General features: G+C 35.8%; 1 protein-coding gene across 2 annotated transcripts in view; it reads right to left on the reverse strand.

Moving 5' to 3' along the window:
* The window catches only part of LOC124721255 (alpha-soluble NSF attachment protein), a 64,940-nt gene that overhangs the window by 13,944 nt on the left and 38,906 nt on the right, over positions 1 to 12,090 (reverse strand). Inside the window, exon 5 of one of the 2 annotated variants that reach the window (XR_007006305.1) lies at positions 10,680 to 10,802. Coding sequence is in view for 1 of the 2 variants with exons in the window: in XM_047246127.1 (XP_047102083.1) it covers positions 10,653 to 10,802 (150 nt within the window). In the remaining variant the exon portion in view is untranslated. Of the gene's footprint in view, positions 1 to 4,362; positions 10,803 to 12,090 lie in introns of those variants that run through there. The other variant, XM_047246127.1, reaches the window with a different exon arrangement.

The following is a 12,090-nucleotide window of genomic DNA, read 5'->3' on the forward strand; positions in this document are numbered from 1 at the left end:
CAACCCAAGGTAAATTCAAAGCTCCAGTGACAGGCAACTAGCGGACAGGTGGCAAAGAGCGAAGTGGCAAAAGAAGTTCTAAGAAGATCACCGCCAGGGCAAGAATCAGTAATCGGGAGTTGGAGTATGCAAGACCGATGACTCGTTCCCGGACTAGGAGGACATAACACTGAGACGCTATTGTCTTAAGGAGGGAGCAATGTTGCAGAAGAAGTTGAGCAGCACTGTGGTGTAGTGGTTACGATACTAAACTGTTGTATGGTGGGTCATGAGTTCAACACTCACCTTGGCTGTACAAATTTGATTTCTATATTCAGTTCGAGTTCATTCTATGAGTATCCACAAATGTCAAGAATCATTGTGCTGGAATGTTCTGTAGCTGTATATATGCTGTATGTGTTCTGGCCGGACGCAGTTTGCTACATGCTCTTGTATGTGCAAGTGCAGAATAAACCTTTGTTAAGTGAAGTTAGTGTTCATCATTCATGTAAGTACACCTTCTTATACATGACAATATTATCACACTACGCCTTAAAGAATAGCCAGTTCACAATAAGAACCACAACAGACTGTTTCACATTCAGTTGCGAGCCATCACATTCCATCAGTTTTCATCACCCCATTACACCAGTATAATTCTAACATGCTTTCTTGAAGAGTGGATACCTAGCTGGATATCCCACACAGTTTCTAACACCCCAGGAGTTCATCTACAATCTGTGTGGTGCAAATATTTTTGATCACTGTGCGCACCATTTTCACTCAGTGTTCACAGTGCAAGTTCATCATTTGTTTTGAACATTTCTCGACTGTTATATACCACAGAAAGTATCTCCATACATTTTCTGCTGCCCTCCAGATGCACATGGTGAGGCATGAGCATCTAATATATTTCCTGCTGTAACTGCTAATGCAACACTTTCAAGTGAGCCCTACTGATGCACTCAAGGGGCTCCTTGTCAGATTGCTGTGGTAGTATTGGCAACTTGTTTATGTTTGAGGCATTACACAATTGTAAAATAATATTTTAAAACTACAACATATTGTACCCAAATGTTCGCTATCTCTTTAACCTCACCAGACATTTATGAGTTAAGCAACTGCCTTGACTACACAAAACATTAAATCCAGCTTACCTTTCATACAAAGATGTGCTTCGGGCATCAGTTGAAGAAAAGATTCAACATAATAAAGTCAAGTGCAGGTAAGTGGCTGAGGAGCACACAGTGAAAGGTTTATGTTTATTTCCCCTAATTCATTATAAGCTCATTATGATAGTATCCACATGGTTTTGGTTACAGATTACAGATGGCATTATGTGAACACATACTTTTATAAATCATGTAAATTACCAGTGTTAAAATTCCAACACACAATAAATTGTGTGTGTTCACCAAAATCCCTCCAACCACTTTGATACATTTTTATAAGGATTCATAATGTAAGACCTGGTACAACAGGACCACATATTGATGAGATTGTGACAGAATGGGCTGTTACTGATACCTGAAGAAGTCAAATAAGTGAGTCTTGGTAAAAACACGACGACATCCATAACTATACAGGAATACCACAGGAAAAATAAAATCTAATCCATTTTAGATGTTGACCCTCTTAAAAACACGTCTGACTTGCCAATGTCAGGCGACAATTATCACTTCAGGAATTCTACTTCCCTTTTAACACCTTTCAACCAATTTTAGGACAGACTGGTTCTCGTGTCAGGACTATTCATGTCATCATTTTGTAATCACACAGTATGGTACACAGTCCTTTCTTTTGATTTTAAGCTATTATTCATAACACAGAGCAAACTCAAATTACCAAACCTTAGCAAATACTACAGTGTTCTCATTTTTAATATGGAAAATCTAAGTTACAAGTTCACTTTCTTTTGCTTATCACTGGTGAATTTTTCATGCTCCATGCTCTACTGATAAATATATTTATACTCCGTAAGTGGAGTGTATACAGTGCTTTACCAGTCACACAGGGTAATAAAAGTGAACCACAGTGTATACTCCACTTGCAGAGTATAAATATACAGGTCAGTAGAGCACATGGCATGAAAATTCTCCAGTGATAAGCAAACGATAGTAAACTTGTAACTTACATTGTCAGGATTAAAAATAAAATTGCATAAACTCAACTTCTGAATTTATCACTTTTGTCATTATGTTGAGATCTAAACGAGTGGATGTTGCTTGAATCCTCTTTGAAAGGGCACTCTAAAAATTGGAACATTAACCCTCTAATCACGTGCAATTTTTCAATTTATTCACACGAAATTGTGGGCGTTGTTATTTCATAATTAGAAAAGCTGGAAGGATAAAACTGAAGGAATTTAACAATACCAAAAAATTAATTTACAATTACTTTTTACCTGACATTTAATGTAAATAATACGTGAAATGCAAAAATCGTGTTCAGCATTACAAAAATACATTACACTTTGTCATTAATTTTTCTGAATGTTGTAATTGTTGAAACAACATTCCATACAGAATATGGTTGCAAAGTTGCTGGTGCAAGAACATATACTTGTAAGTATGTGAATGACAAAGGAGAATTACACAAACGCGACTCCCAATGTTTTAGAACAAAAGAAAAAGATCTGATGGGAAAACTGCAATCTCCAATGTTCTGGAGTAGCACAAATATATTTGAGGGGACAATAGCATCCTATGATGCTCCAGAGCAACAGAAAAGTACTCCCTATGCAAATCATGACTTCTGACATGAAAACAATAGAGAAATTATGTCTGACGCAAAAACAATGGAGTCCATGAAATTTTCCGGAAAGAGCTGAACTCAAACGTTCACACTTCCCATGATTGGAAGGTGAAGTCTCTCCATATGCAAACAGTGTTATGTGTACTATCTGCCAATGAAATTGGGTGAGTATGTCTGTTACACAATTACATAGTTTACATCATCCTGCACTTTTTTCACTAATCAAGAAACTTTGTTCCTCCTCAAACTACAATAAATGTTAGATGTAAGGGTAGTAGGTACGTTCTTTTGTATAATTTATATATTATTAAATCAGCACTAAATCAGTCCCATTTGTCTTTCCTCTTTTGCATGACTTTATGGGGGGGCAGAGGGGGGGCAGTGGGGGAGAGGAGAGAGGGGGGAGGGGGGAGGGGGGAGGGGGGAGGGGGGAGAGGGGGGAGGGGGTAGGGGGGGAGGGGGATAGGGGGTAGGGGGGTAGGGGGTAGGGGGGAGGGGGGGGAGGAGGGGAGTGGGTTCAACTTAGCATTTCATTCTCATTCCTCTCAACTTTGTGTGGCACATATCTTTGTTGTACAATGTTATTGAATGCCTTCCATTCATACATCACATTTGCAGGCCCGAAGATAGAATGTTTGCTGCTTAATTAACCAACTATCATTTGATGTTGCACTTGCCAAACATGTTTTCTGTCATATTTAAATATCTGTCTCAACTCACATAGCCAATGACAACTGCGGTAGCTGTGTTTTACTAATTCCCTTTGATATCTAATGTGTTATCTTAAAACTGAATTTCTCAAACCAACTGTTCAAGGCAATATATGATTATGTATTTTCTATTGCTGGTAAATGCAAAACCATTACCATAACACAACCAACAAATTTATGCCCAAGTTCCTCCATATTTTTCCTGAAACAGCTCAACAACTGCACCTAAGGCATATGGGCCTACATAAGCAGCAATGCGCTACAATGTTTGACCCCATTTATCACCATCTCTACTACATGACATGTTATTTCTGACAATGCAACATTATCCTATGTGCTATGATGTGAACACCTACACACTGTAGCATGTGATCAGTAAGGACCTACGTATATTCCTCGCGAATCACCCCTATAATTTTTATGCAAGTCCACAGAACAAAATGTGGTTGCTAGATTACGACAAATGGCTTTACCACATTCCTGACATATTTGATGGATAACATGGTGAGCAAACATGCATGCTAGGGAAGCTCGGGTACGGAAAAGAATTGCATATTCTCCACCACATGCAACGACCTTCTGGAATATAGTATGTGGTATTGCCAAAAGGAGTAGTAGTTTCACAGAAACCAGTGGTTTCATTCAAATAACCTATCCAATTATGTTTCAAGTACCAGCCTAAGAAATCCTTCAGACAACTGCTGCTTTCAGCCCAAAATCACAAAAGTGTATGAATTCTTCACAAAAATAAAACAGGAGCACTGTCATCATGGGTACCTAAAAGATATTACTGCATCACCATTACTATATGTAATTACCTTTGGAGGCAGACCAGGAATGTGTGCCTAAGCCTGACGAAAAATATTGTTTTGCATGTATCTGTCATTTTTATATTTCATGAGAACACTGACAATGTCCATAAGATTTCACAAAGTATTTAATTTTAAAGGCATTATGATACAGTACCACATTGTAAAATAAATATTTCTCCTCATTAAATCAAAAATTCTACAAGCATAAATAAATACAAAATGCTAAGCTTATACATCATCTAATATTTCACAATATTCACAGTATCTACATTGTCTCACAGTCTTCAATGACACTTTAACAATTTGCAATAACAAATACATTGTTACATTATTATAAATAAGTGTCAAATAACCTACATTATATGTGCATATCAATATAGGCTGAAAAAATTCTTATCACTTGGTTTTTTTTTTTTTCAGGAAACCTGTAAACTGTATTATATGTTATTTGCTTTAAATCTTTGTCAGAGATCTGAGAAATGGTCACAAAATTTCATTACATGGCAATCACACACCAGAAGCTGCACTGAATCTCACATGCTAATTTAAAGGTTATCAGTACATAAAGCATGTAATTCATGAAGACAGTATAAAAATTAACAACGAAAAATCAGTCCACCAAAGTGTAATTTTTCAGTCGTGCCTTAACTATACTGAAATGTGCTTTGCGATTAGATTTATAAATGTCAAAAAGAACAAAGATATGATTTCAGCAACAGTTTACAAAACATGTATAATCTCATGTTTATGGAAAAAATACAATGGAACAGAAATGCAGCCTTTTGCTAGACTATATTTTTACGAAACCCATAGGATCGTGATGACCAACTGCCATGCTGGATACACAACAGCAAAGAGAGAAAGTAAAATAAAAAATCCTCCCACTCATGTGTCCTATCAAATTTCATAATTTACCATGTCACTATGTGCTCAACTTAAAATAAGAATATGACAGTTAATTCTAACTTACAATGTTTTAAAATTTTTAATTTTAGCATATCCTGGGTGTATTTTGAACTCTACCACACTTTTTCAGTGGTTAGATCTCCCTTTTTCTATCCTCACTGAAGACACTTACTCAGAAAATTCTTTCCTTAATTACAGAAGCACAACAAAAATACTGCAGGTGACAATACTTTTGTGCAAGATAATGGACATTCAAGGCACAAAGGTTCATGGAGAATTTCATGTAACTACATTAAGTGAACACAGGCTCATGAAGGATTTCATAAAACTACAATACGTGAACACTTAAGTGTGTGAACTTCGCAGCACACTGACAAAATTGCTTTCTATGAATTAAGTATATGATGAGTCCAAAACAAACATTCTGGCAGTGAAATTGCTAACAGATCTGTAACAGCACCTACAGCAGTCTATGAAATATTGTCCTCTGACATCTAAAAAAGGGGAGACAAAAACCAAACATTGATACAGTTTCCCCAAAATATCTACCAACTATGCACTGCTCTGCATAGAAATGGGAAACGAAACTGCTTAAGTTCTAAGGAAGTATTTCAGGATACATAAGGAATGTTAAAGTTATTCACTCAACATTAAAAATATGGCTTAAGATATACAGTACTGAAAAATTAAAAAAATATACATCGAGTTTGGGCATTAAGCATTGAATGAACAATGAAAATGCAAGACCAGCTTAATAATTTGAATTACAAATGGAGGACAGGACAAAAATTGGATGTGGTTAGGGAAAGATTATTTAATGGATTCTCTGCAAGGACCACAGAAATATGTAAAATTTGACAGTTATCTCTGTGCACCTGAATGCAATGCTCATGCTCATGACTGATTAGCTAACCATCATGAATGCTACTTTACCCATACTTTTAAGAGCTCTTAAAGGTAGCAATATACTCTTATAAAATGTCTGCTACCTGGATTATTATCCAACGTCAATATGTCCAACTACTAGAAACAATGAAGTTTATATATTTAACACGATAGCAGCTTAATACCATCAACCCAAAAAAAAAAAAAGGTTTGTTTTTCCAATAAAATAAAACACTAGCTACATGACCGGTTCCTCCAATTATGCTTCATATAAAACAGAACTAAGATACCCCATTACGAAAACTTACGTACAGATGGAAAACACACATAGGATGTTATATAAACATCCATCTTTTAGAGTCTTGTGTTTAATGGTGAAGTAAAGTGTTTGAGAGCTAGAACACACTACAGTAAATAATGCATTGCTGAAGAATACAGTCCAATATAAATGTTGATAAACACTTCCCCCATACACAATATGTAAAGACAACACCCAACATCTATCCCGACACCAAATTAAAAAACCACACACACAGTTTAACTATTTCTGAGCAGAAAGTAACTGCAAACACTGCCCAGACCAACATATTTGCAATATCAAATAGTTCACACTCTTTGAAGTTTTATCAGTGCCATAGTACAAGTGGCAGAATTTCCGAATGTTTAATGTGTGCCATAAATTAAAATTATTCTCAATTTGCATTGCTTCCTTAAAATACAAATCATACTGGTATGCAAATATGAAAGAAATAAAGCAATGAGATATCAAAATCTGCTTGGTCTAAATACAAGAAACCCTTCTAGTCATAGTTGTAGGAAGAGAGCAATCATTTTAAAATGTTTCTAACTGCATAGGAAGAAATCAGAAAGAGAGAAATTACATTTGTAAATTTCATCGTTAGTGACTCTTGTGCCTTCCAAGAATGAAAACTGAATATGCTTGAGTAGTGACTGAAGTGCTAGGAAGGTCACAATCAATCTTATATTGTGTGACAAACTAGGAATTTCTTTAGTGGTTATCCATCAAGACTACATCTTAACAGTTAAGAGAGGAAAAGTGATGCCGAGAAATCTAAAAAACAGCAATGAGAAACACTAATCCTCCTACCTCACACAATCATTTATGTGGCCATGTACCAGATAGTAAAAACATAAAATGAATCATTGTAAAAGTAACCTTACTTTGGAAGCTGTTCTCACGACATGAAGTCTTATCATTCTAACAGCTCAGTATAATTTCAAATTCCATTACATGTTCTGAAAGGGAGATGGAAAAGGGATCATGACTTGTGCACTCACACTTCTTACAAGTCAGTAGCCCAAATCGCGTGTGCATTGGGTTGGTTAGGGGAAGTTATTTAGTACCCCTCCAAGATCAGGAGTTACAGGGGAAAATGCTGTAACTGTTTTCCCAAAACTCAATGGTCACATTCATTTGGAGAAACATCTGTGCTACATTTATGTGCACTGCAATTTTCAACATTTTAAAGTCAAAATAATAGTTAACTACCTCTGTAATGCTAGAAGTTTATAAGGTAAAGCACATGGTCTAGATATTCAAGGTAATAATCATGGTGATCGTTTCCCTTCTGCCACAAATTACACATTCTGACAATTCTCCACATCTAGTCAAATCTTTGTGTGGTGCAACTTATGTGATAAACTTCCCCCACAATGAATTAAAAGAACCAATACCTAAATAATATAATCTTAAAATAACATTCAGTTTGTAAGATACTTGATGAGACTTCAATAATACTAAATTATCATATGAGGATTAAGAATCTTCTATTTTCAAAGATGTTTTTTCCAAGCATAATTATTTTTTTTTATAGAACCATTCATTTCCACAATGGTGGTTAATATAAAAGAGCTTTGCATCAAATATGTGCACAAAAAAGAGAATCTCATTACAGTAATAAACACTGTCAACCAACTTTTCCTGAATAATAGGCACAATCAACATAAATGGCAACAATATTATTATTATTATTATTATTATTATTATTAAATCTATTTACACTGATACAGGAGTAAACAGATGATCAGACAGTGCTACTTTGGTGCATAATAATCACATCCTTCTCATTCCACAATGTGTGTTCACAGTCATGGATTCTTATAATGGAACTGCTATTTAAAGAATCACATAACACCTTCTGTCTACATACACAATATAAACTTAATTTTCAGAAAGAAACAGTGGGATTACTGTTGCAGACTACATAGGAACAAAGAAATATTCTGCCTGTATTGTATACAGCTGAGGAACAACGAGCCGTGCAGGGTAGCCGTGCAGTCTAAGGCACCTCGCCACAGTTCGCGCTGCCCCCATCGGAGGCTCAAGTCCTCCCTCGGGCGTGTGTGTGTGTGTGTGTGTGTGTGTGTGTGTGTGTGTGTGTGTGTGTGTGTGTTGTCCTTAGCGTAAGTCAGTTTAAGTTAGATTAAGTAGTGTGTAAGCCTAGGGACCGGTGACCTCAGTAGTTTGGTCCCATAGAACTTACTACAAATTTCCAATTTTTGAGGAACAACTCACAATAAGAGTAAATATAATGAACAAGTAATAGAATACATGCAGAGAACAAGAAGCTCTTCCCAAATGAAGAGAGAGAGAGAGAGAGAGAGAGAGAGAGAGAGAGAGAGAGAGAGAGAGAGAGAAAGAACACAAATCTAAAACTATAAATAAGATGTAACAAGGAGGAAGACACTGGGTTGCAATACAAAGAATGATTAATTTCTGCCATTCGTTTTACTTCAGAAATCTTTCCTCATATACCATACCACATACTCTGTTGTGTGTTTACTATCATGCTTCTATAGAATTATCTGATTTTCCTGAACTGTGTATCTGGGTTCCCCCCTCCCAAATTTTCCCCTCCCTCTTCTGTGATCTGTGATCATGTCCCCCATCTATGCACTCATTGGTTTGGATCCAGTTATCCTTTATATTTTATAAATTATACACCTCTGCAGCTTCCTATACCAAACTCTAAAATCCAACTCCAAAATATAATTATGTGACTAGTGAACTGTGGAGAGCCATGGGTTCAAACCTTTGAATGCCACAAACAAAACTTGTGTTATGAAAACACAAGTACACCACCACCATCATTAGTGTAAGGAAGAGATGTGGCACCCCAAGCCAGTAACTAGTGATGAATGGGCACTTTACATAATTATTGCTTCCAAAAGTAGGTGACTGCAAGTGACATTACCGATGCACTAACCCAAAACTACAGTCTGCACACATTACTAAAAATTATCTAAAAAAAAAAAAACAAAAAATAATAAGTAACTGTGCCTCCATCTCACATAAAACATCCACATAAATACATTTTATCAAAATATTACAGAATAACAACATGATAATTTAGAAAAAGGAAAAAAATACATGATCAGATTTTTCAATGAACTTTGGAAATGTATGTGAGCACACATTTGTCACAATGCATGTAGAAAACAATCAGTGATGACTATCAATAAAATGATAATACCTGTCAGTATTACAACTCCACTACAAAAAGAAATTAACATACACAATATGCTTTCCAATCAATGTCTACTTCAGCATTTGCCACCTTGTATATATTATGCAAAAAGATCTAATATTCTGGGAATCTAACCACTGCAGGCTCAATTTACAACATTTATAAAGACTAAAAACATTAATAGACAATGCTTGTTTAATTCAGCACAGTGCTCAGTCAGAACATGTACTGAATACACTTCTTTTCTTATACTTAAATTATTGATTGTGAAGTGTTAATTTGTTGATCACTGGTTCTTTGTGGCAGTAATAGTACAAGGCCATTTTTCTATGAATTCATTAACAATAAAAGTGCAAAAAACCAACTTCACTACTAGACAATATTTTATATTATTTTCACCTGCAACATTCAACAACTTTCTCAAAGCCAACATCATAGTAGTACACAAAGTGTAGTTTCACTACAAGCTTTCCAGAAATGTATCAATAATTAATATTAGAAACAAAAACTACTGCTTTACGGGTATGGAGAAGGATCAACCATAGTTAAAATGAAATTAAGATACTACACATGCACTGTTTAACTACAGTAAACTTTTGACAGAAACCTCTGCCCTTACTGGAATAAAAATGAAGGAATGGTACTAGCTACAAGAAACTAACAAACACAGGCAGGTAGTGTGTGTGTGTGTGTGTGTGTGTGTGTGTGTGTGTGTGTGTGTGTGTGTGTTTTATTAAACTGCTTCTGGAAAGCTTGTGACACCTCTACAGTTTATCATACATGAATTCATGTATCAAGATAAATGTGTTTCGGAAAAATATTGTCTGTTTATTGCATGGTGTAAAAAGTGGCCATCCATTATTTTAGAACAAAAGATTTCCTTTGTCTATAGTGTCTTTGGTATTCTGAAATTTCATTAAAAATGAGGAGAAATAAGACATGCTTAACTGTACTTGTAAATAAAGTTCAGTTAATACCAACTCCATAAAACAGCAGCTCTTTCTGGCTTTTTAATAGTCTCTTCTATATTTAAGTTGTTTGCACCCTAAAAAATTACTGTGGGAAGTGCCAAAAGACAGTTCAAGTACAAAGGATGCACACAAATAGAAAGCTCTGACTCAGCGAAGATCTGGGTTGTCATTAACCTGTTTCTTTATGCGTAGCAGAATAGTGGTGTACCACTGATCAAGTCGTGAAATTGAATCATAATCTTTCACTGCTTCTGTGAAACCATCAACATTCTGCTCCTCCATGTGATCAATTAAAACCTGAAATTTAAAAATTTCTGGCATTAATGATCAATTTAAACCACACTTATTAATAGTCTACAAATAAAAAGCCCCACTTTTTCTCGGACATACATCTATACTCAGGAAGTTGGACTATCCAGAATTAATTATTCCCTTGGGCACAAAATGCAAGGTAAGGAAAATAAACATGCAGAGAAAGTATTTACAGGAAGACACAAACATTGTTTTCTGGCATGCAAACTCTTTTACGAGAGTTACAGTTTTTATTCCCTATAGAGCACATTTTACACCATTTTGTCGCTAAGTTTTGCATTGCTGACTTCGCTGCAGATTCAGCCAAATCACTTCCAGTCCTTAACTCTTGCACAAACAGGTCTGTACACGTTTTCCACAAACTGAGCTTCGTGTACCACTGGACAATGAAGATGCACTGTTTTACTGTGAGCACGAATTTATGTTGCCTTCAACTGGTCACTAAACATGTCTGCTCCTCTCAATTGCTTAAACCTAATGACACGTCAAAGTATTCTATACAGAGCGTGCGGCCGACGTGCGCATGCAGACATGTGATAGCCGACTGGTGAATTGAATCAACGGTTTCCAGCATTATCTAGGATGGGCAGCTCTGTTTATTAACAAGGGTCAATTCCATATCTTTCTTATAAATATTCTCCAGGCCAGCGTTATTTTGCCCACCCTGTATACAGAAGTAGCAAGGGTAAAGTCACACACAATTCCTGAATCATTTTCCAAATGTGATTACTGCATCTAAGATAATACATGGAAGATAAAGAAGAAGCGACAAGAACGTATGGCACAGAGTCATGAATACTCTCAATCAAAAACAACTTTTCCTGGCTCAATGATTTGTACATTATATGAAACACCTTTGAAACCTGAACTGCTGAATTAATTTCTAAAACTTTCTTAAACATAAAAGCTGGGTTGTTAATGTGTAGACAAAGCATTTAGAGATGTCCAACATTGAAGTACATGTCATTCATTTAATAAAGCAGGGAAGTTATTAGAAGACAGCAAGCTTCCAAAATTTAATAGTTTTGCTGAACAATGCCAAGAAACACATTTAAATTATGTAGCATTCCCCACAGTTCATTGTAACAGTAACAAAATAAAGAAAAGTGTCTGTAAGAATGGCTGACATGCAAATGGGATGTCTTTTAAAACAATCTCTTTCTTAGCAAAAACTCCACATCCATTATTTAAGAATTTTTTATAGCCTGACATCATGATGTACTTTTAGTTAACACTTTGGCATCTAAGTATGGGCACAGCACAGGCCACAGCA

This window comes from Schistocerca piceifrons, chromosome X (genome assembly GCF_021461385.2).
Source record: "Schistocerca piceifrons isolate TAMUIC-IGC-003096 chromosome X, iqSchPice1.1, whole genome shotgun sequence".
Classification (NCBI taxonomy): Eukaryota; Metazoa; Arthropoda; class Insecta; order Orthoptera; family Acrididae; genus Schistocerca; species Schistocerca piceifrons.